This window comes from Pseudophryne corroboree, chromosome 11 (genome assembly GCF_028390025.1).
Source record: "Pseudophryne corroboree isolate aPseCor3 chromosome 11, aPseCor3.hap2, whole genome shotgun sequence".
Lineage (NCBI taxonomy): Eukaryota > Metazoa > Chordata > Amphibia > Anura > Myobatrachidae > Pseudophryne > Pseudophryne corroboree.
In genome coordinates this window covers 170,477,066-170,502,402 of record NC_086454.1, presented here as the reverse complement: position 1 = coordinate 170,502,402, position 25,337 = coordinate 170,477,066, and the positions used below count along the sequence as shown (strand labels likewise).

At 51.5% G+C, this 25,337-nt stretch overlaps 1 protein-coding gene across 5 annotated transcripts in view; it reads right to left on the bottom strand.

Annotated features, from left to right (window-relative positions):
• PGGHG (protein-glucosylgalactosylhydroxylysine glucosidase) overlaps positions 1 to 25,337 on the bottom strand; it is a 191,067-nt gene that overhangs the window by 147,653 nt on the left and 18,077 nt on the right. For all 5 annotated transcript variants that reach the window (XM_063945072.1, XM_063945076.1, XM_063945074.1 and 2 more), the window contains one exon: positions 12,596 to 13,022. In XM_063945072.1, coding sequence (XP_063801142.1) covers positions 12,596 to 13,022 — 427 coding nt within the window. The remainder of the gene's footprint in view (positions 1 to 12,595; positions 13,023 to 25,337) is intronic.

Sequence of the window (25,337 nt, the reverse complement as noted above, 5' to 3'; positions counted from 1 at the left end):
AATTCTGTGATTTTAGCTGTTTTTATGTGTTGTTTTTTTTCTCTTACGTCCTAGAGGATGCTGGGGACTCCGTAAGGACCATGGGGTATAGACGGGCTCTGCAGGAGACTTGGGCACTCTAAAAACTTTATAATGGGTGTGCACTGGCTCCTCCCTCTATGCCCCTCCTCCAGACCTCAGTTAGATCCTGTGCCCAGAGGAGACTGGGTGCACTGCAGGGGAGCTCTCCTGAGTTTCTCTGAAAAACACTTTTTGTTAGGTTTTTTATTTTCAGGGAGCACTGCTGGCAACAGGCTCCCTGCATCGTGGGACTGAGGGGAGAGATGCAGACCTACTTAAATGATAGGCTATGCTTCTTAGGCTACTGGACACCATTAGCTCCAGAGGGTCGGAAAGCAGGTCTCACCCTCGCCGTTCGTCCCGGAGCCGCGCCGCCGTCCTCCTCACAGAGCCGGAAGATAGAAGCCGGGTGAGTATTAAGAAGAAAGAAGACTTCAAAGGCGGCAGAAGACTTCAGATCTTCACTGACGCAGCGGTAACGCTGGGTGCTATTGCTCTCACACATACACACACAGAGGGCACTGTAAGGGTGCAGGGCACAGGGGGGTGCCCTGGGCAGCAATATTAACCTCAAGGGACACTGGCAAATAGATTAGATACTGCAGAGGCGGTGTATTGAAAAACCCCCGCCAGCATAAATAATTTGAGCCCGCCGGTGAGGGGGCGGAGCTTGATCCTCCAGCACTAACCAGCGCCATTTTCTCCACAGCACACTGCAGAGAAGCTGGCTCCCCGGACTCTCCCTTGCTGAACACGGTTACAGAGGGCAAAAAAGAGGGAGGGGGGCACATTTAGTTGGCGCAGTGAGTGTATTTGGAGAGAGTATTGACTGTATAGGAGAGGAAAGAGTTAAACATCTGGGGAGGGGTGGACCTAGCTGTGAGGAAAGTACAGCCTTCTTTAGGGGGAGGGTTTGATATATATAGGGAAGGTGAGGCCATCTTAAGTCTCTTGGTGATTTGCTTTTAGGTGAGTGCTGCAGTGCAAGCAATTTTGTTTTTCTCACTTACTGTGCAAACAGTACACAGAATAACCCTCACCTTTTGTAATACTCCTCCTCTCCAGAATAACCCCTACCTTATTGCTATACTCCTTCTCCCCTCCTATTATTATTATCTGCTGAGATGTCTGCTGTGTGCTAAGGGCCCCGGCTCGGTACCGTGGGTCAGACGGCCGAGCGGGCCCTGAGGCGGCAGTGGGCAGCATGAGGGACGGGGCTCAGTCCCCTAGGGCCTCATCAAACACGGCCGCAAACAACACAAGCGGGGCCCGGGCGGGCTCGCCGCCGGCAGCCGAGTCGGGCACACCGGCCGGGCGAGGGCGGCGTGGGGGACCAGGGGTCCCTTCAAGCCGCTCGAGGTTCGGCGGGCGGCGGCCGTCCCCTCCGGGAGCCGCCGAGCCCGGGATCATGTCGGGCGCCCGCGGGCGCGCGCGTGCGCACCGCGGGGGCGCCCGGTGGTTGCAGGCCCTAGCTCTCCTTCCTCGCCACGGCCGAATGCTCGTGCCGGGCGGGGGGAGAGGACGGGAGAGGGAGCTGGCGGTCGCCGCGCGGGGCCTGTGCAGGAGCCTCGCGCGGCGGCCGAGGAGGAGGAGCAGTGCGGGAGCCCGATGTCGGGTAGAGGTGGGACGGCTCCGGACGGCGCCGGCCGCGCACGTGTGCGCGCAGCGGCGCCGCCAACACACCGGCCACCCAGTTCGGCTCCCCGGATGCCGGAATCCGGCAGAGGGAGGGGTCACAATAGGGGGGTGCAGCGCGTGCCTCGGGTAGGCAGCGCTGGGCGCATAAGGTTCACATCAGGAGATGGGGCCACGGCAGCAAGGGGTGGCCGGGAGCAGCATGCGCGTGCGCACTCCGCAGGTCAGGTGGGTGCGCAACGGGTCCCTGTGACTCCCCACACCAACACTGCAGAGGCGGGACGCAGGTGGTCCCGCGGGCGGAGGGGAGACAGGGAATGGGTCAGCGGCCGCAGGGCCGCGGCACGGGCCGCTGCGCACGACAGCGGGTCCTCCCCTGGACCGGGGGATTCTTCGGCTTCGTTAGGGAGGGAGGGCGAAGGATCAGAAGTAGGGAGCGATTGGTCCAGTCGGGGGGCACTTGCTTTTATGTCGGAACAGGAGGGGCAAGGTCCCCGGATCGCATCGGCCGGTCGGCGGGCGCGGGCTCGCGCCCAACCGAGGACCGGTCGTCATTCGGGCGGCGTTGACGGGGGTCGCGCCAAGCGTGATCCTCCTGGGGCCATAGCGTCGGCGCTGGCCACGGTGGTGGAGGCTCTGGGGCCGTTAGCTGCAGTGGCCTCCCCTAGGGCGATGGCGGATTTCGGCCAGTCTGCAGGGGGCAGGGGGTCTGGCAATCGGAGGGCCTCAGCGGCGCAGCGAGTGGCACGAGCCTGCCGAGAGCTGGGGGCCGCTGCTGCGGAGCTGGAGCTAAGGTCGGACCGGGAGCAGCAGGGGCGCGCGCTCACTCCGCATGCCACACGGGGGGCACGGCGTGCGCCGCAAGCACAGGCCGGGCCCTCTTCTGCTTTGTCTTCCACAGAGGGCCGAGATGAAGAGGATTCGGCAGATTTCGTGGAGGACGATGGTTGGGCTGAAGGAAACGAAGACTCCGGGTCGGAGGGGTCGATGGCATCCGGTGAGTTGGTACAGTCTATATCAAGTTCCACCACGAGCTCGAGTTCGCATAGCTCTTCGTCTTCCTCCTCTTCCTCTTCTTTGGCGTCGCAAGCGTCCGACGCAGACAGTACTTCTAGGGCAAGGAAAGAGGCCGAAAAATTTGCCAAGCGGGCAGCAAAACAGCAGAAGAGGCGTAAGCGGCGCAAGCGAGTTAGCGAGGAGGAGCGTAGGGCAAAGAAGCGGCGCGATCTGCCTGGGGTAGTGCGCTGCGAGTACACCGCAGTTATGCGGGGGCTGCGAGACAGCTGCCGCAAGAAGATACGTAGGGGTGACTTCGTGGACTTATTCGTCTTGACTAAGGCCATGAAGAAGGACTACAAAGCGGCGGCCGCTAAGAAGGGCATGGGGACAGAGGTTTTCCGGTCTTTTGATAATTGGCTGGCCGGTTTCTGGGTGTTTGCGGCATGCTATTTGGAGGATAGGCCGGAAGAGCACATGAATATTATCCGGTACCTGCATCTCGTCCACGACATGCAGCGTACGTCCTCGGGCTCGGAATGGCGGCGGTATGACCAAGAGTTTCGGGAGAAACAGGACGGGCTGCGGGTCATGGATTTTGGGTTCAAGGACGTGGAGGTCTGGCTCAAAGTGACCCGGGCATCCCAGCAGGAGGAGGAACCCCAGAAACAGGGAGCAGGTGGGCGTCGCGCGGGGTCATCAGCCCAGGGGCCGGGCGCAGACGGGGGATTTGCCAAGACATTACCTCGATGATTTCCTATGTGCGGGTCCGGCTAATGACACAAGGTGCGGCGACTTGCTGTTTAGCACCCGGGCTCTTTTTTACCACTTCGGTGTTCCTGTAGCCAGGGACAAAACGGAGGGTCCGGACTCCTGCCTATCAATTTTGGGGATTGAAATTGACACCGTGGCGGGAGAGTGTCGCCTGCCCCAGGACAAAGTGTCGAAGCTCCGCGAAACCATTTGCCGTTTCAACGGCTCGCGTAAAGTCACGCTGCGACGGGCGCAGTCCTTGCTGGGCATGCTGAACTTTGCTTGTCGGGTAATACCGATGGGCAGGGTTTTCTGACGGAAGCTCGAAAGGGCAACGGCGGGGTGTGTCAGGCCGCATCATTTCGTTCGATTGTCCTCTGAATTAAAAAGGGATTTGGCCGTCTGGGCTTCGTTCCTGGAGGATTTCAACGGGGTGAGCATATGGCAAGCGCCAGCCGTAGACAGCGAGCGTTTGCAGCTTTTTACCGATGCTGCAGGTGCCTCTGGATTCGGTTGTTTTTTGGAGGGATCATAGTGTGCGGCATCTTGGCCGGAAAACTGGCATAGCGAGGGTCTTACGAGAGATCTGGTGCTGCTGGAGCTTTTTCCCATTATGGTAGCGTTGGAAGTTTGGGGCGATCGGTTGGCTAACCGCAGCATAGTGTTTAGGTGCGATAATCTGGGCGTGGTGCATGCGATTAATAACCAGAGGGCGAAATCGCTAGTGGTTCTGCGGGTGCTCGGACAATTGCTTTTGACATGCTTGCGTAGGAACCTATGGTTCCGGGCTCAGCACGTGCCCGGTTTGGAAAACGGAATCGCAGACGCAATGTCGCGTGGACAGTGGGAGAGATTTTGGGATTTGGCACCCGAGGCCGAAGAGCAAGGTTTTCACTGTCCTGGTTATGTTTGGCAGGTGATCGGGCCGGACTGGAGGGTCTAGCGTTGCGGTCAATCGCGCCGGCCACGCTCAAGGCTTACGGACAAGCTTGGAGTGAATGGGAGGAGTTTGTCCAGGGTCGTCAGCATCAAGGTAAGAGCAGGCATCGGCTGATGCTTTCTTTTATGTGGCAGCTTTACGTTTCCGGTAGGTCACGAGCGGTGGTATCACGGTACCTGGCTGGCGTCTCATTTTTCTGCAAGCTGCGAGGCGTCCCTGACGTAACGAAAAGCGAGGTTCTGCGGAAGGCAATGAAAGGGTAGGCGCGAGTTGCGCCGTCGCCACCAGATAGGAGGCGGCCCATCGATGCGGCTTTGTTGCCGGCCGTCATCGCGGCGGTAGGGCGAGTTGCGTCGTCCAGGTTTGAGGCGCTTTTGTTCAGTTTGGCGTTCTCAATGGCTTACCACGGGGCCTTTCGAGTTTCTGAGTTGGTAGCGCCTTCCAAGAGAGCAGATTTGCGCATGCTGGTCGGAGACGTGGTAGTGGGTGAGAGGTCCTTGCTGTGCAGATTGCGGCGCTCCAAGACGGATCAAGTGGGGAGAGGGCGCTGGGTTACAATGGTTCCAGCGCTAGAGGAAAGCGTTTGCCCAGTGGGTCTGGCAATGCAATATGTGGTGGTGCGACCCGTTAAGGAGGGGTCTTGGCTATTGCATTATGACGGGCTGCCAGTCACGAAATACCAGTTCCGTTGGATGCTGGGTCGTTGTTTGGCGGGCTTGGGCCTCCCACCCGCTGCTTTCGGTACCCATTCCTTTCGTATAGGCGCAGCGACGTCGGCTGCTGCGGCGGGTTGCTCCAGAACTGAAATCCAGGCGGTGGGGCGATGGAAGTCGTCAAGTTACAGACGATATATTCGCCCTGTCACATGAGAGGTCGGTTTGCGCTTGGTGCTTTGTTTATTTGCAATGTATTATGCTGTTCCAGTTCTGTGAGTTTGTGGAGTTGTGCGTTTGTTGGTGTTTTCCCCCCTTTTTATCCTACTCAGAGATTAGCTACTCGCCGTTGCTGGCATGAGTCGGCAGCGGGGGTCTGGAGTTATTTTGCGATTTTTTGCCTGACTTGACGGACTGAATTCTAATCTACAATTCGGCTAATCTGGTCTAATCAGAGTCCCTCAGCAGGTCTTTACGCTTTCACCTCCAGCTGAGTTATTACATGTGTTTCCCATTTTATACCCCCCCCCTCCCTGTTTTTATTTCGTTTGTTTTTATTTGATCTTCCCCCTTTGTGTCTTTAATTGCGCTTTAAATTGGCAACGAAACATGGTGCAGTCGGCTAGGCCGTGACTGCTGCAATAGCGAGATCTAAAGTTTTTCTTTTTGGCAGATCCTTCAGTATAAACAATTAATAAGCCTCTTAGTAATCAATTCTACCCCTCTTTTTCCCTTCAGGATGGTTTGACGACTACTTGACCATTTGGGTGGTTGGCCACTCTTACATTTACTGGGCGGCCAGGTTTGTGGCCTCGGAAGGGTCTCAGGCATTGCTTGGAGTACAGGGTGTCAGATGGCTTGGCTGGCGAGGAATGATGTGGGGTGAGCTGAGGAGTAGGTTAGTGAGTCAGGCCAGCAAGCATGGAGTCCCTAGGGTTTTGGTTGTCCATCTAGGTGGCAACGACCTGGGGAAGAGGACATCCTTGGATCTGCGGTGGGCCATGATACATGATCTGGCAAGTGTGACCGCGGCATGGACCACTTGTGTGTTGGTTTTTTTAATGATGGTGCCAAGATTGTGTTGGAGGGGTGTGGCGGATGGTCACCAGATTGATGAGGCCCGGAAAAAGGTGAACGGAGCGGTGGCAAAGTGGGTGCTGTCCCACGGTGGGAGGGTGGTTCGCCACCCGAGGATACGGTTCAGAGACAGCCACCTTTTCCGGCGCGATGGAGTACATCTATCCAATGAGGGGATGATGTTGTTTCTGGAGGATCTAGGTTTCGCTTTGCGGGAGTTAGGGTAGGTTTATGGTGGCGGTGCGAAAGACTGTGGGGATGAGTCTTTCACTGTTGGCGGAAAAGAACGGCAGTTTTGTATTGTAGGGAAAACTGTAGTGTTTTACAGTTTGTTGTGGTTTAGGTGCACTCACCTCCATCGACTTATGGCCGCTTGACCACCCGTCCGGGAAGGCAGCGGCAGGGCACCCAGGAGCGGTGGGTAGTCACTGTGGGGGTTGAGTTGTCACCTATTACCGGTTTATGGTAAGTTTTAGTAAATTTATAGGGTTAGTTATTTAAGGTTAATTTAGATTAATTGAGCCGTTCTTTTGGGCCGCCACCATATGCCAGCTGGAGCGGCATATTAAATTAATTTCTTTATTACAGGTTTCCTAATGGATAGGGACAAATAAATAGCTAGCAATTTTCTGCCAAAATTCAAGTCTCAGTGTCGTTATTTCTGGTTCTAGGTTATGAATGCTTTACTTTCAAAGAAAGGGGTCCACCAAATATCACTAAGATGTTTAGGAGAGAGTATTGACTGTATAGGAGAGGAAAGAGTTAAACATCTGGGGAGGGGTGGACCTAGCTGTGAGGAAAGTACAGCCTTCTTTAGGAGGAGGGTTTGATATATATAGGGAAGGTGAGGCCATCTTAAGTCTCTTGGTGATTTGCTTTCCCACCCTCCCGCCCTGGTAGTAGGAAATTTTGGCACGTGGTGCTTTGGCTTTAAGTTGTTGGCTGTTTTCGTTGGCTATTTATTGGCGGAAAAGAACGGCAGTTTTGTATTGTAGGGAAAACTGTAGTGTTTTACAGTTTGTTGTGGTTTAGGTGCACTCACCTCCATCGACTTATGGCCGCTTGACCACCCGTCCGGGAAGGCAGCGGCAGGGCACCCAGGAGCGGTGGGTAGTCACTGTGGGGGTTGAGTTGTCACCTATTACCGGTTTATGGTAAGTTTTAGTAAATTTATAGGGTTAGTTATTTAAGGTTAATTTAGATTAATTGAGCCGTTCTTTTGGGCCGCCACCATATGCCAGCTGGAGCGGCATATTAAATTAATTTCTTTATTACAGGTTTCCTAATGGATAGGGACAAATAAATAGCTAGCAATTTTCTGCCAAAATTCAAGTCTCAGTGTCGTTATTTCTGGTTCTAGGTTATGAATGCTTTACTTTCAAAGAAAGGGGTCCACCAAATATCACTAAGATGTTTAATATATTTATATAAAAGCGCTGTACTAACTGGGATTTTATTCCAGTGTCCGGTGGCGCTGGGTGTGTACTGGCATACTCTCTCTCTGTCTCTCCAAAGGGCCTTATTGGGGGACTGTCTCCATATAGATATATCCCTGAGTGTGTGGGGGTGTCGGTACGTATGTGTCGGCATGTCTGAAGCGGAAGGCTCATCTAAGGAGGAGGTGGAGCAGATGATTGTGGTGTCTCCGTCGGCAACGCCGACACCTGATTGGTTGGATATGTGGAATGTTTTAAATACAAATGTGTCTTTATTACATAAGAGATTGGACAAAGCAGAGTCCAAGGATAAAAACAGGGAGTCAATCCATGGCTTTGACTGTGTCACAGGGCCCTTCCGGGTCTCAGAAACGTTCCCTGTCCCAAGTAGCAGACACTGATACCAACACGGATTTTGACTCCAGTGTCGACTACGATGATGCGAGGTTACACCCAAGGGTGGCCAAAAGTATTCATTATATGATTATTGCAATAAAAGATGTTTTGCATATCACAGATGACCCCTCTGTCCCTGACACGAGGGTATGCATGTTTAATGGAAAGAAACCTGAGGTAACCTTTCCCCCATCTCATGAGCTGAACGCGTTATTTGAAAAAGCTTGGGAAACTCCAGACAAGAAACTGCAGATTCCCAAGAGAATTCTTATGGCGTATTCTTTCCCTGCACAGGACAGGTTACGGTGGGAATCCTCACCCAGGGTGTACAAGGCTTTAACGCGCTTGTCCAAAAAGGTGGCACTACCATCTCCAGACACGGCAGCCCTCAAGGATCCTGCTAATCGCAGACAGGAAACTACCTTGAAATCAATTTATGCACATACGGGTGCCTTGCTCAGACCGGCAATAGCGTCGGCTTGGGTTTGTAGCGCTGTAGCAGCTTGGGCAGATACCTTGTCAGCTGACATTGATACCCTAGATAGGGATAGCATTTTATTGACCTTGGGTCACATTAAAGACGCAGTCTTATATATGAGAGACGCTTCGAGAGACATTGGGCTGTTAGGTTCAAGAGCCAACGCCATGGCAATTTCTGCTAGGCGAGCCCTGTGGACCCGCCAATGGACAGGTGATGCCGACTCAAAGAGACATATGGAAGTTTTGCCTTACAAGGGTGAGGTTTTATTTGGGGAAGGTCTCGCGGACCTGGTTTCCACAGCTACCGTGGGTAAATCTACTTTTTTACCTTATGTTCCCCCACAGCAAAAGAAAACACCACAATATCAGATGCAGTCCTTTCGGTCGCATAAGTCCAGAAGAGGTCGGGGCTCTTTCATCCTCGCCAGAGGTAAGGGTAGAGGGAAAAGAAAGCCTGCTACGGCTAGTTCCCAGGAGCAGAAGTCCTCCCCGGCTTCTACTAAATCCACCGCATGACGCTGGGGCTCCACTGAGGGAGTCCGCGCTGGTGGGGGCACGTCTTCGACTCTTCAGCCACTTCTGGGTTCAGTCAGACGTGGATCCTTGGGCGATGGGAATTGTATCCCAAGGCTACAAGCTGGAATTCAAAAAGGTGCCTCCGCGCCGATTTTTCAAATCGGCTTTACCAGCTTCTCCCCCAGAGAGGTAGATAGTTTTAGCTGCAATTCAAAAGCTGTGTCAACAGCAAGTGATTGTCAAGGTTCCCCTAGTTCAACAGGGGAAGGGGTACTATTCAACCCAGTTTGTGGTTCCGAAACCGGATGGCTCGGTCAGACCCATTCTAAATCTAAAATCCCTAAAGTTCAAATTCAAGATGGAATCGCTCTGGGCAGTGATCTCTAGCCTGGAAGGGGGAGGGGGATTTTATGGTGTCACTAGACATAAAGGATGCATATCTTCATGTCCCCATATATCCCCCTCATCAGGCGTACCTGAGATTCGCTGTACAGGACTGTCATTACCAGTTTCAGACGTTGCCGTTTGGGCTTTCCACGGCCCCGAGGATTTTCACCAAGGTAATGGCGGAAATGATGGTGCTCCTCCGCAGGCAGGGAGTCACAATTATCCCGTACTTAGACGATCTCCTAATAAAAGCGAGATCGAGAGATCAGTTGCCGAAAAGCGTGTCGCTCTCCCTGAGAGTGCTGCAGGAACATGGCTGGATTCTAAATCTACCAAAGTCACAGTTGGTTCCAACGACTCGGCTATCTTTCTTAGGCATGATTCTGGACACGGAACAGAAGAGGGTTTTTCTCCCAATGGAAAAAGCCCAGGAACTCCAGAACATGGTCAGAGACCTGTTAAAACCGAAAAGAGTGTAAGTCCATCAATGCACTCGAGTACTGGGAAAAATGGTGGCGACCTGCGAGGCCATCCCCTTCGGCAGGTTTCATGCGAGGACATTTCAGTGGGACCTTCTGGACAAGTGGTCCGGGTCCCATCTTCAAATTCATCAGAAAATAAGCCTGTCCCCCAGGGCCAGGGTGTCTCTCCTGTGGTGGCTGCAGAGTGCTCACCTTCGTGAGGGTCGCAGGTTCGGCATTCAAGACTGGGTTCTGGTGATCACGGACGCGAGCCTCCGAGGATGGGGAGCAGTCACACAAGGAAGAAATTTTCAGGGACTATGGTCAAGCCAGGAGGCTTGTCTACACATCAACATACTGGAATTAAGAGCCATATACAATGGCCTACGACAAGCGGATAATCTTCTTCGCGACCTACCGGTTCTGATTCAATCAGACAACATCACAGCTGTGGCTCATGTAAACCGCCAAGGCGGGACAAGGAGCAGAGTGGCAATGGCGGAAGCCACCAGAATTCTTCGCTGGGCGGAAAATCACGTGAGCGCTCTGTCAGCAGTCTTCATTCCGGGAGTGGACAACTGGGAAGCAGACTTCCTCAGCAGACACGATCTCCATCCAGGAGAGTGGGGACTTCATCAAGACGTTTTTGCAGAGATAACAAGTCATTGGGGACTTCCTCAAATAGACATGATGGCATCACGCCTCAACAAGAAGCTTCGGAGGTATTGTGCCAGGTCAAGGGACCCTCAGGCAGTAGCGGTAGATGCCCTGGTGACACCATGGGTGTTTCAGTCGGTCTATGTGTTTCCTCCTCTTCCTTTCATCTCAAAAATATTGAGAATCATAAGACGAAAAAGAGTGCAGACAATACTCATTGTTCCAGATTGGCCTCGATGGGCCTGGTATTCAGATCTTCAGGAGATGCTCACAGAAGATCCATGGCCTCTTCCTCTTAGGGAGGACCTGTTACAGCAGGGGCCCTGCGTGTTCCAAGACTTACCGCGGTTACGTTTGACGGCATGGTGGTTGAACACCTAGCTGGGAAAGGTATTCTGGAGGAAGTCATCCCTACTCTGATAAGGGCTAGGAAGGAGGTGACGGCGAAACATTATCACCGTATCTGGAGAAAGTATGTATCTTGGTGTGAAGCCAAGAATGCTCCTACGGAAGATTTGCACCTGGGCCGTTTTCTCCACTTTCTACAGACAGGAGTGGATATGGGCCTGAATTTAGGCTCCATTAAGGTACAGATTTCGGCCCTATCTATATTCTTTCAGAAGGAATTGGCTTCTCTCCCAGAAGTCCAGACTTTTGTAAAGGGAGTGCTGCACATCCAGCCTCCTTTTGTGCCCCCAGTGGCACCATGGGACCTTAACGTGGTGTTACGGTTCCTAAAATCTCACTGGTTTGAACCTCTTCAAACGGTTGAATTAAAATTCCTCACTTGGAAGGTGGTCATGTTGTTGGCCTTGGCATCTGCAAGGCGGGTGTCAGAATTGGCGGCTTTGTCTCACAAAAGCCCCTATCTGATTTTCTATGTGGATAGAGCAGAGTTGAGGACTCGTCCTCAATTTTTGCCTAAGGTGGTTTCATCGTTTCATATGAACCAACCTATTGTGGTGCCTGTGGCTACGGGAGACTTGGAGGATTCCAAGTCCCTTGATGTAGTCAGGGCCTTAAAAATTTACATAGCCAGGACGGCTCGGGTTAGGAAAACAGAGGCACTGTTTGTCCTGTATGCAGCCGACAAGGTTGGCGCTCCTGCTTCTAAGCAGACTATTGCTCGCTGGATCTGTAACACGATTCAGCAGGCTCATTCTGCGGCTGGATTGCCGTTACCAAATTCGGTAAAGGCCCATTCCACTAGGAAGGTGGGCTCTACTTGGGCGGCTGCCCGAGGCGTCTTGGCTTTACAGCTTTGCCGAGCAGCTACTTGGTCGGGTTCAAACACTTTTGCAAAATTCTACAAGTTTGATACCCTGGCTGATGAGGACCTCATGTTTGCTCAATCGGTGCTGCAGAGTCATCCGCACTCTCCCGCCCGGTCTGGAGCTTTGGTATAATCCCCATGGTCCTTACGGAGTCCCCAGCATCCTCTAGGACGTAAGAGAAAATAAGATTTCAAACCTACCGGTAAATCTTTTTCTCCTAGTCCGTAGAGGATGCTGGGCGCCCTTCCCAGTGCGGACATATTTCTGCAAGGCTTGTATATAGTTGTTGCTTACATAAGGGTTATGTTACAGTTAAGATCAGTCTTGGGCTGATGCTGTTTTGTTCATACCGTTAACTGGTTGCGTATATTCCATGTTATACGGTGTGGATGGTGTGAGCTGGTATGAATCTTGCCCTTAGATTAACAAAAATCCTTTCCTCGTACTGTCCGTCTCCTCTGGGCACAGTTTCTCTAACTGAGGTCTGGAGGAGGGGCATAGAGGGAGGAGCCAGTGCACACCCATTCTAAAGTCTTTAGAGTGCCCATGTCTCCTGCGGAGCCCGTCTATACCCCATGGTCCTTACAGAGTCCCCAGCATCCTCTACGGACTAGGAGAAAAAGATTTACCGGTAGGTTTAAAATCTTATTTTTTAAATCATCCAGATCCAAATCCAAAACACGAAAGGGTGGTTTTGGCAAAACCAATTCAGATCCAAACCATGGGCATGGAGCCAGAACAAAAACACGAAAAGTGCCCGACACACATCTCTAATTTCGAATTAAATGTACAGTAAGATACAGTATGTTTTATTCATTAACTTGACATCCTGCTAAGTTACAATAGTTATTTAGCTGTACAACTAAAAACGTACCTGATCCCAGAAAACATGTCCCCAGTAATCTTCATTGCACTGACCATTAGAGAGACCTCCAGGACTAATTCCATTAAACTCCTCATTTGAACCTAAAGGTGGTAGGGAGCTTATTAGATAATAAAGGCATCCATAGACAGCCTGTCTCAGAGCCAAGGAACCTTCCACTTCCACCCAGCTCCCTTCCCATAACTGTGCCCATGCTTTTTTATGTGCAGAGAAAAGTTGCTTCTCATCCACTAGGGCAAGGCCTTCATCAAATTTGTCTTTCACATCCATCTCGGTCTCTGACACTGCTGTCAGGAACGCCCAGGTTTCTGTCTCAGAGGAGAGGGTGAGACTTTCAGGGACTGGGGTGTAGATCATATGGACAGACTTCAGTGGACAAGATGTAATCTCTGGGATTAGCGTGCTCCCATAGACGTACCTACAAAAACAGTGCAACAATACAGAAATGAGTACTCCCTACTGTAATCCCTTATGCACTATCAAAATAATGTAGAGGAAGAGATATTTACTCTGGGTTCTCATGTATTATTTCTGCTGCGGAGTACACTGGGCTCCACAAGGAATGGACAATGGGGTGTAGAGTAGGATCTTGATCCGAGGCACCAACAGGCTCAAAACTTTGACCTTCTTCCTAGAATGCATAGCGCCGCCTCCTATATCACCCCGCCTCCCTGCACAGGATCTCAGTTTTGTAGTTGGTGCAGCAGTAGCAGGCACTTAACAGAGGGGCTGCTCCAGGCAGCCCTAAGAAGAGCTTTTTTTCTGAGGAAAAAAGTGAAGATTTCAAGGGCAGCAGCAGTGTTACATGTCAGTGGACATTCACGGCTGCAGCTTCGGCTCTCCCCAGCGGCGCTGTACACTCCCAAGCCCTGGTTGCCGGGTAACTACAGCAGGAGGCTCCGGTTTTCTTCTTGTCAGGCACACATGACGGGGGCTCTCCGGGATCGCGTGGCCACGCTTCGGGAGGTGGTAAGTGGGTCCCCCTTGCGGGACCCGGTCTTTATCGCGATCCGGCGCGGTCAGTGGGAGGCGGGCCGCGCGCGGTGGACACTGTGGCAGTACAGGCGATCCCACTAGATCACCAGGGCATGGGACAGGTCAGGTTTTCTCTATAAACCATTTGTTCCCGCCCTGGAGCTGCATATCTGTCTCTCCCTCACTCCCTGGCAGTGTCTGCGGCGCCATTATCCCTCAGCTCACTGTTCCTGGGAATGCTTGGGCAAATCCTCCTATGTAAAGCCGCCTTGTTGTCAGTGCTGTGACTTTACAAGACACTTAAGTATTCTACCTGCCTTTTTTAGTCAGTGTTAGTTAAGAAAGAGTGCACTTAGTCAGGGTTTCCTAGTACAATTACCCTGTGATATACATCCAGTTCTTACTGTGTACTGTTATATCTATTGTTATATAGCTGTGTAAGCTAGTCCAGTGCAGTATTATTGTTAGTAATAACCTCTGCATTGTACAGACTGTGACTATTTGTGTGTGCATTTGATAGCTGAGTGGTGTCCATTTTGTGTCTTTCACTCAACCTGCTATCCCTATATTCTGTAAATTGAGGGGGCTTGGTGCGTCAGGTTTTATCTAATATAGGATTTTCACAAAGATATACTGTATTACGTATTTCTCCTACGTCCTAGAGGATGCTGGGGACTCCAACAGGACCATGGGGGTATAGACGGATCCACAGGAGCTTGGGCACACTATAAAGACTTAAACTGGGTGTGAACTGGCTCTTCCCTCTATGCCCCTCCTCCAGACCTCAGTTAGACTTTGTGCCCAGTAGTGATGGGTCACACACTAGGGGAGCTCTACTGAGTTTCTCTGAAAGACTTTAGTTAGGTTTGTTAAATTTCAGGGAGACCTGCTGGCTACAGGCTCCCTGCAGCGTGGGAGTGAGGGGAGAGAAGCAGACCTACTTCTTCTTAGTTCAAAGGCTCTGCTTCTCGGCTACTGGACACCATTAGCTCCAGAGGGTTCGATCACTTGGTGCACCTAGCTGCTTGTTCCCGGAGCCACGCCATCACCCCCCTTACAGAAGCCAGAAGCCGGGTGAGTATTGGAAGAAAAGAAGACTTCAGTGACGGCAGAAGACTTCAGTAACGGAGGTAACGGCAGCAGTAGTGCTGCGCTCCAGGCTCCCACACACCAACGTCTCTGGCAGGGTGCTCCCTGCTCCCACACATACCATCACCTGCAGGGTGCAGGGCGCTGGGGGGGGGGGAAGTGCCCTGGGCGGCATATAGCATAATATGTAGTTCACTGGCAGGGGGACATACTTCTGTGCCCGCCCCGCCAGTGCGCCGCGAAGGGGAGGGAGCAGCACCGGTAGCGCTGCGCTCCCTGCTCCCGCACTCCACCGGCCTGCAGGGTGCAGGGCGCTGGGGGGAGCGCCCTGGGCAGCATATAGCATAGGAATTTGTATAGCTTTTGTTAGTAGATCACTGGCGGGGGGACAGGCTACGGTGCCCGCCCAGCCAGTGCGCCGCAAACGGGAGGGAGCAGCAGCGGTAGCGCTGCGCTCCCTGCTCCCGCACTCCACTGGCCTGCAGGGTGCAGGGCGCTGGGGGGGAGCTCCCTGAGCAGCATATAACATATGAATTTATATAGCTTGTGTCAGTAGATCGCTGGCGGGGGACAGGCTTCGGTGCCCGCCCCGCCAGTGCGCCGCGAACGGGAGGGAGCAGCAGTGGTAGCGCTGCGCTCTCTGCTCCCGCTCTCCATCGGCCTGCAGGGTGCAGGGCGCTGGGGGGGAGCGCCCTGGACGGCATTTATGAAAGGATCCCAGGCGGGGGAACATACCCGGACACCGGGTGTCTTCGCCCCGCCAGGATACCGCAGCGCGCACGCTGCGGTCCATGGCTCACACACACCAACGGCTTCCGTGGGTGCAGGGCGCAGGGGGGGCACCCTTGGATGCATGGGGACATAAAGCGAGTTATACAGGGGGTTACCCCCTATATATGGGGTCCCCAGCTAGTTTTTGTTTTATATATTTATATAATTTGAGCGGGCTTAAGCACGTCGGGAAGGGGCGGAGCTTAGCCCTCACAGGAAATCAGCGCCATTTTCCTCAGATCCCCGCCAGGACTTGCTGGATAGTGAGTTGGAAGGGGGGCACAGTGTTGTAAAGCTATATAGGTGTCATATAGCCTTAGGTTTGATATTGGGCGCATAATTACATATATTCAGGGTTTCCCTGTTTGTTCCCACTATTGGTTAGTCGACATATGTTGGCAGGTGTGAGGGCTTTGTCACAAGCTGCTGTGGGGATAACTGTCAGCTTCGCCGGCGCATGGCGGTACTTGATTCGGGAGATTAAGTATTAGCACATGGGTGTTTGTGTGATTAAAACAGAAAACACGATAGGGGAGATACAGTTGTTGGGGATGCCCTGTCGGCATCAACGGTATTTCCATGGTTTTGCCCAACTGCTAAAAAATTTCCTGCTGCGATCAACTTGGAATTACCCCCAATGACCGGTAAACATTTGAGGTTTTTCCATGTGAAAAGAGATCTGCAGATCCAGGGTTGGATCGGTTTTCCTGTGACACTTCATCAAGGTGTTCAGTTACTTAACCGGTTGGCTGCGGCCGGAGAGGCCTTTTTTGGTGAGAGGCTTTATTGCCGGAGTGGTTTTCAAGAGCATAGTTGAAAAAGTGGTCTGGGTCTCACCTGCGCACGCACATGGATATAAGCCTAACAGCCAGGACATCGCTCCTGTGGTGTCTGCTCGGTTCTCTCCTTCTAGAGGGATGAAGGTTCGGGTTCCGGGTGTAAGTCCTGGTGTCCGTGCAATCAGATCTCCAAGATGGAGGAGCAGTACTTCCAAGAGAAGTGTTTCCAGGAGATAGGGTAGAGTTGGAAAACTTGTCTGATAGAAACTTGCTTGAATTAAGAGTTAGTTTCGACAAATGTATTCTTCGTGTTCTGCCCGTGTTAGTTCTGCTCGACGTCTTGTCAGCAGTGACATAAGTGAACCGCTATGGCGGAACAAGGAGCAAAGCAGCAATGGCAGTTGATGCACAGTTTTTGTCGTTGGGTGGAGAGTCTGGTAACCGCTATATTATCAAGCTTCGTTCCGGAGGTGAACGACGGAGAAATAGTTTTCCTCTGCTGCTGTGATCTCCATCTGGGAAAAATTCGGTCGTCATCGAGGAGTTTCCACAGTCGTGACAAGTCTTTGAGGATTGTTGCAATTGGATAGGTTGGCGTCTTGCCTCCAGGAGAGGCCTCAGGGTTATTGTTCCAGGTCAGGGGACACTTAAGCTATAGCAGTGGACAACCTCGTGACACCGTGGTCTTTAGTCGGTCTAGGTGGTCTCTCCGCTTTCATTTTGGTTTGAAGGTAATGAATGTGGGATGAACAAAGGTTCAAGCAATCCTCTTGGATCCGGTCTTGCCACGGAGGGGTTGCTATCCAGGTTTTCATGATTTACTCATGGAAGATTCCGGACCTTTTTCTTTACGTGAGGATCTGTGACAACAAGATCAGGGCGTGTTTCAAGGCTTACCGCGGCTGCGGCTGACGTCGTGGTGGTGAAATGCCATATCCTGATCCGAAAGGGTGTTCCCAGTGAAGTCCTTTCCTAATAATTTCTTTACGAAAACTTCTTTCTTGGAAAGTGGTCATGCTCTTGGGATTGACATCCGTAAAGCGGGTGTCGGATGTAGTGGTTTTGTCTCACAAGAGCCTTGTTTGTTCTTTCGTGTGGATAGAAAGGAATTGAGAACTTGTTTAGTAGTTCTGCCGAGAGTGGTTTCTGGGTTTCGCAGAATTTGGCCTATTTTGATGCCGGGGGTTACTTAGGCATTAGCTGATTCAAATTCCTTCGATGTAGTCAGGGATTTGAATATTTAGGTCACCATTTTGGTTACGCGCGGGACCTGGATGCTATTTGCCATGTTCGTTCTACGGCTGGATTGCCGTCACCGAAGTCGGTGGAGGCCCATTATACTGGGAAGATGGGCTCTTCTTGGGCGGATGCCCGAGGAGTCTCGGCGGGTCAACGTTGCCGAGTGGATACTTGGTCGGGTTCAAGCGCTTTTGCTATGCTCTGCAAGTTTGATACCCTGGTCAAGGGGGACCTTTTGTTTGCTCAATAGGTGCTGCAGAGTCGTTCGCACTCTCCCGCCCGTTCTGGAGCTTTGGTATTGACCCCATGGTCCTGTTGGAGTCCCCAGCATCCTCTAGGACGTAGGAGAAAATAGGATTTTGGTACTTACCGGTAAATCCTTTTCTCTTAGTCCATAGAGGATGCTGGGCGCCCGTCCCAGTGCGTACTGTGTCTGCAGTTATTGTTTTTGGTTATACTTTCGTGGGGTTCTTCTCTGTCAGACTGTTGCTGATGCTGTTCAGGCCATGGTATGAGGTGTCTCATTATTGGTTGTGTTAGCACACAGGTTGTGTTACATATTCTTTCAGCATGTGGCTGTGTTTTTTTCATGCTGTAGGCTGGTTTTCTATTGAATGCCACGTTCTGCGGGTCTGGGACTCAGGGTCGACAACAAAAAGGTCGACACACCTTAGGTCGACGCCAATTGGTCGACACACCTTAGGTCGACATGGACAAAAGGTCGACATGGACAAAAGGTCGACAGGAACAAGGTCGACATGGAAAAAGGTCGACATGAGTTTTTTATGTTTTTTTGGTGTCGTTTTCTTCGTAGAGTGACCGGGAACCCCAATTAGTGCACCGCGTCCCCTCGCATGGCTCGCTTCGCTCGCCATGCTTCGGGCATGGTGCCTTCGCTCCGCTCCGCTTCGCTCGGCACAGATTACCGTTCCAATCGTAGTCCACGTGGATCGTTAAGTATGAAAAGGTTCAAAAAAAGAAAAAAAACATAAAAAATCCATGGCGACCTTTTTCCATGTCGACCTTGTTCCTGTCGACCTTTTGTCCATGTCGACCGTTTGTCCATGTCGACCTAAGGTGCGTCGACCAATTGGCGTCGACCTACGGTGTGTCGACCTTTTTGTTGTCGACCTGGAGTCCGGATACCACGTTCTGCGGTATGTTCGTGGTGTGAGCTGGTATGACACTCACCGTGTTTATAAATTCTTTCCTCGAAATGTCCATCTCTCCTGGGCACAGTTTTCCAACTGAGGTCTGGAGGAGGGGCATAGAGGGAGGAGCCAGTTCACACCCAGTTTAAGTCTTTATAGTGTGCCCAAGCTCCTGCGGATCCTGTCTATACCCCATGGTCCTGTTGGAGTCCCCAGCATCCTCTACGAACTAAGAGAAAAGGATTTACCGGTAAGTACCAAAATCCTATTTTTTCTCTGGGATTTAGTCACCATATCTCTCCTTTATCTCTGCTGGTGCTGACTACACTGCACAGGGGTTTGGGCTAGAGGTATTGTGCTGCTGACAAATTGTACTGTGTTACCTGATACTGCAAGTTATATCATGTCTGCTTCTGAGGGTAACAGTTCTGGGGCTGAACACACTGCCGGTGTTGCTAAAGCCGCAGATACCTATGAGGAGAATATAGCAGCTTTGGGCTCTGGTTCTGGGGGCTCGTTGCCCCCCAGTGGGACGGTGGCAACGGGGGCAAATAATGACCCACCGTGGGCCGCTTTTTCCACGCTTCTGCATACGCTAGTTCATAAACTAACACCCCCTATGGGACCCCCAATGCCGGTGCAACCGTTTGTGGTCCCTGCAGCTAACCCGCCGTGGGCGGACGATTTATCTGCTCAAATAAAGAAGTTGAACTAGTCCCTGACTACTAAAAAGTCTGACCGTCGCTCGCCTACGTCCAAGGGGTCCTCTAAGCGAGCGCTTGTCTCCTCACAATCCACTGCTGTCACTGACACCTCGTCGGATGAAGACGGCACTTACACTGACCCCACAGGTTCTGACTCAGATACGGCTGATGGGGAGGGTGGTTCACATGTGGACGTTCCTGATCTTTTGGAGGCTATTAAATTAATTTTACAGATTACGGATGATCCCGAGCCATCCGTTCCTCCTAAGAAACCAGATAGGTTCAAGCGTCAGAAGGTGATTAGACAAGTTTTACCTCACTCTGACCACCTAATTGATATACGTCAGGAACCCTGGGGAAACCCGGGTACGAAGTTTGTGCCTCAAAAGAAGATGCTGGCTCGCTATCCCCTCACGCCGGAGCTGTCTAAGAATTGGGAAACGCCTCCTCCAGTGGACTCACATGTGGCTAGGATGGTGGTTTCCTCAGCTCTACTGGTCACCACTGTCACGTCTCTAAAAGAGCCTACGGATAAACGTGTGGAGGGTTGTCTGAAAGCGATTTACACCCTCACGGGTGCTGCACAAAGGCCCACTATTGCAGCTACTTGGGCTGCAGAGGCCATTGAAGCATGGGACTTGGAGTTAGATGCTGAAATCTCCTCTGACCATGCTAGACAATGCTTGCCTTATATTGTCACAGCTTCTCGTTATATTAAAGAGGCGGCTTCTGATGCCGGTATCCTGGCAGCCAAGGCCTCTACTACGTCATTCCTGGCTCGCCGGATATTGTGGCTGAGATCCTGGTCTGTGGATCTGGACTCTAGAAAAACCCTGGAGGTACTCCCTTTTAAGGGAGATATTCTGTTTGGGGAGGATTTAAAATAAGATTTTACTTACCGATAAATCTATTTCTCGTAGTCCGTAGTGGATGCTGGGGACTCCGTCAGGACCATGGGGATTAGCGGCTCCGCAGGAGACAGGGCACAAAACTAAAGCTTTAGGATCAGGTGGTGTGTACTGGCTCCTCCCCCTATGACCCTCCTCCAAGCCTCAGTTAGGATACTGTGCCCGGACGAGCGTACACAATAAGGAAGGATATTGAATCCCGGGTAAGACTCATACCAGCCACACCAATCACACCGTATAACTTGTGATCTGAACCCAGTTAACAGTATGACAAACGTAGGAGCCTCTGAACAGACGGCTCACAACAATAACAACCCGATTTTTTTTTTTGTAACAACAACTATGTACAAGTATTGCAGACAATCCGCACTTGGGATGGGCGCCCAGCATCCACTACGGACTACGAGAAATAGATTTATCGGTAAGTAAAATCTTATTTTCTCTGACGTCCTAAGTGGATGCTGGGGACTCCGTCAGGACCATGGGGATTATACCAAAGCTCCCAAACGGGCGGGAGAGTGCGGATGACTCTGCAGCACCGAGTGAGAGAACTCCAGGTCCTCCTCAGCCAGGGTGTGCCCCTGACCAAGTAGCAGCTCGGCAAAGTTGTAAAGCCGAGACCCCTCGGGCAGTCGCCCAAGATGAGCCCACCTTCCTTGTGGAATGGGCATTTATATATTTTGGCTGTGGCAGTCCTGCCACAGAATGTGCAAGCTGAATTGTACTACACATTCAACTAGCAATCGTCTGCTTAGAAGCAAGAGCACCCAGTTTTTTGGGTGCATACAGGATAACAGCAAGTCAGTTTTCCTGACTCCAGCCGTCCTGGAAATCTATATTTTCAGGGCCCTGACAACATCTAGCAACTTGGAGTCCTCCAAGTCTCTAGTAGCCGCAGGTACCACAATAAGCTGGTTCAGATGAAACGCTGACACCAACTTAGGGAGAAACTGGGGACGAGTCCGCAGCTCTGCCCTGTCCGAATGGACAATCAGATATGGGCTTTTGTGAGACAAAGCCGCCAATTCTGACACTCGCCTGGCCGAGGCCAGGGCCAACATCATGGTCACTTTCCATGTGAGATATTTCAAATCCACAGATTTGAGTGGTTTAAACCAACGTGATTTGAGGAATCCCAGGACTACGTTGAGATCCCACAGTGCCACTGGAGGCACAAAAGGGGGTTGTATATGCAGTACTCCCTTGTCAAATTTCTGGACTTCAGGAACTGAAGCCAATTCTTTCTGGAAGAAAATCGACAGGGCCGAAATTTGAACCTTAATGGACCCCAATTTGAGGCCCATAGACACTCCTGTTTGCAGGAAATGCAGGAATCGACCGAGTTGAAATTTCTTCGTGGGGCCTTCCTGGCCTCACACCACGCAACATATTTTCGCCACATGTGGTGATAATGTTGTGCGGTCACCTCCTTCCTGGCTTTGACCAGGGTAGGAATGACCTCTTCCGGAATGCCTTTTTCCCTTAGGATCCGGCGTTCAACCGCCATGCCGTCAAACGCAGCCGCGGTAAGTCTTGGAACAGACATGGTACTTGCTGAAACAAGTCCCTTCTTATCGGCAGAGGCCCTGAGTCCTCTGTGAGCATCTCTTGAAGTTCCGGGTACCAAGTCCTTCTTGGCCCATCCGGAGCCACGAGTATAGTTCTTACTCCTCTACGTCTTATAATTCTCAGTACCTTTGGTATGAGAAGCAGAGGAGGGAACACAAACACCGACTGGTACACCCCTGGTGTTACCAGAACGTCCACAGCTATTGCCTGAGGGTCTCTTGACCTGGCGCAATACCTGTCCAGTTTTTTGTTCAGGCGGGACGCCATCATGTCCACCTTTGGTCTTTCCCAACGGTGCACAATCATGTGGAAAAAACTTCTCGATGAAGTCCCCACTCTCCCGGGTGGAGGTCGTGCTGAGGAAGTCTGCTTCCCAGTTGTCCACTCCCGGAATGAAAACTGCTGACAGTGCTATCACATGATTTTCCGCCCAGCGAAGAATCCTTGCAGTTTCTGCCATTGTCCTCCTGCTTCTTGTGCCGCCCTGTCTGTTTACGTGGGCGACTGCCGTGATGTTGTCCCACTGGATCAATACCGGCTGACCTTGAAGCAGAGGTCTTGCTAAGCTTAGAGCATTGTAAATTGCTCTTAGCTCCAGTATATTTATGCGGAGAGAAGTCCCCAGACTTGATCACACTCCCTGGAAATTTTTTCCCTGTGTGACTGCTCCCCAGCCTTTCAAGCTGGAATCCGTGGTCACCAGGACCCAGTCCTGAATGCATAACTGTGGCCCTTTAGTAGATGAGCACTCTGCAGCCACCACAGAAGAGACACCCTTGTCCTTGGAGACAGGGTTACCCGCTGATGCATCTGAAGATGCGATCCGGACCATTTGTCCAGCAGATCCCACTGAAAAGTTCTTGCGTGAAATCTGCCGAATGGAATCGCTTCGTAAGAAGCCACCATTTTTCCCAGGACCCTTGTGCAATGATGCACTGACACTTTTCCTGGTTTTTGGAGGTTCCTGACTAGCTCGGATAACTCCCTGGCTTTCTCCTCAGGGAGAAACACCTTTTTTTTGGACTGTGTCCAGAATCATCCCTAGGGACAGCAGACGTGTCGTCGGAGACAGCTGCGATTTTGGAATATTTAGAATCCACCCGTGCTGTCGTAGAACTACTTGAGATAGTGCTACTCAGACCTCCAACTGTTCTCTGGACCTTGCCCTTATCAGGAGATCGTCCAAGTAAGGGATAATTAAGACGCCTTTTCTTTGAAGAAGAATCATCATTTCGGCCATTACCTTGGTAAAGACCCGGGGTGCCGTGGACAATCCAAACGGCAGCGTCTGAAACTGATAGTGACAGTTTTGTACCACGAACCTGAGGTACCCTTTGTGAGAAGGGCAAATTTGGACATGGAGGTAAGCATCCTTGATGTCCAGGGACACCATATAGTCCCCTTCTTCCTGGTTGGCTATCACTGCTCTGAGTGACTCCATTTAGAATAGGTCTCACCGAGCCGTCTGGCTTCAGTACCACAATATAGTGTGGAATAATACCCCTTTACTTGTTGTAGGAGGGGTACTTTGATTATCACCTGCTGGGAATACAGCTTGTGAATTGTTTCCAATACTGCCTCCCTGTCGGAGGTAGACGTTGGTAAAGCAAACTTCAGGAACTTGCGAGGGGGAGACGTCTCGAATTTCCAATCTGTACCCCTGGGATACTACTTGTAGGATCCAGGGGTCCACTTGCGAGTGAGCCCACTGCGTGCTGAAACTCTTGAGACGACCCCCCACCGCACCTGTTTGTACGGCCCCAGCGTCATGCTGAGGACTTGGCAGAAGCGGTGGAAGGCTTCTGTTCCTGGGAATGGGCTGCCTGCTGCAGTCTTCTTCCCTTACCTCTATCCCTGGGCAGATATTATGGGGATGAAAGGACTGAGGCTGAAAAGACTATGTCTTTTTCTGCTGAGATGTGACTTGGGGTAAAAAAGGTGGATTTTCTAGCTGTTGCCGTGGCCACCAGGTCCGATGGACCGACCCCAAATAACTCCTCCCCTTTATACGGCAATACTTCCATGTGCCGTTTGGAATCTGCATCACCTGACCACTGTCGTGTCCATAAACATCGTCTGGCAGATATGGACATCGCACTTACTCTTGATGCCAGAGTTTCGCATATATAGAAATGCATCTTTTAAATGCTCTATAGTCAATAAAATACTGTCCCTGTCAAGGGTATCAATATTTCCAGTCAGGGAATCCGACCAAGCCACCCCAGCGCTGCCCATCCAGGCTGAGGCGATCGCTGGTCGCAGTATAACACCAGTATGTGTGTATATACTTTTTAGGATATTTTCCAACCTCCTATCAGTTGGCTCCTTGAGGGCGTCCGTATCTGGAGACGGTAACGCCACTTGTTTTTATAAGCGTGTGAGCGCCTTATCCACCCTAAGGTGTGTTTCCCAACGCGCCATAACTTCTGGCGGGAAAGGGTATACCGCCAATAATTTTCTATCGGGGGAAACCCACGCATCATCACACACTTCATTTAATTTATCTGATTCAGGAAAAACCACATGTAGTTTTTTCACACTCCACATAATACCCTTTTTTGTGGTACTTGTAGTATCAGAAATATGTAACATCTCCTTCATTGCCCTTAACAAGTAACGTGTGGCCCTAAAGGAAAATACGTTTGTTTCTTCACCGTCGACACTGGAGTCAGTGTCCGTGTCTGTGTCTGTGTCGACCGACTGAGGTAAAAAGGACGTTTTAACGCCCCTGACGGTGTTTTAGACGCCTGGACAGGTACTAATTGGTTTGCCGGCCGTCTCATGACGTCAACCGACCTTGCAGCGTGTTGACATTATCACGTAATTCCTTAAATAAGCCATCCATTCCGGTGTCGACTCCCTAGAGAGTGACATCACCATTACCGGCAATTGCTCCGCCTCCTCACCAACATCGTCCTCATACATGTCGACACACAAGTACCGACACACAGCACACACACAGGGAATGCTCTGATAGAGGACAGGACCCCACTAGCCCTTTGGGGAGACAGAGGGAGAGTTTGCCAGCACACACCAAAAACGCTATATTATACAGGGACAACCTTTATATAAGTGTTTTTCCCTTATAGCATTTTAATATATATATACATATAGCCAAATAAGTGCCCCCCCTCTCTGTTTTAACCCTGTTTCTGTAGTGCAGTGCAGGGGAGAGCCTGGGAGCCTTCCCACCAGCATTTCTGTGAGGGAAAATGGCGCTGTGTGCTGAGGAGAATAGGCCCCGCCCCCTTTTCGGCGGGCTTCTTCTCCCGTTTTTCAGAGACCTGGCAGGGGTTAAATACATCCATATAGCCTCCAGGGGCTATATGTGATGTATTTTTAGCCAGAATAAGGTATTATACATTGCTGCCCAGGGCGCCCCCAGCAACGCCCTGCACCCTCCGTGACCGTTGGTGTGAAGTGTGTGACAACAATGGCGCACAGCTGCAGTGCTGTGCGCTACCTTCATGAAGACTGAAAAGCCTTCTGCCGCCGGTTTCTGGACCTTCAATCTTCAGCATCTGCAAGGGGGGTCGGCGGCGCGGCTC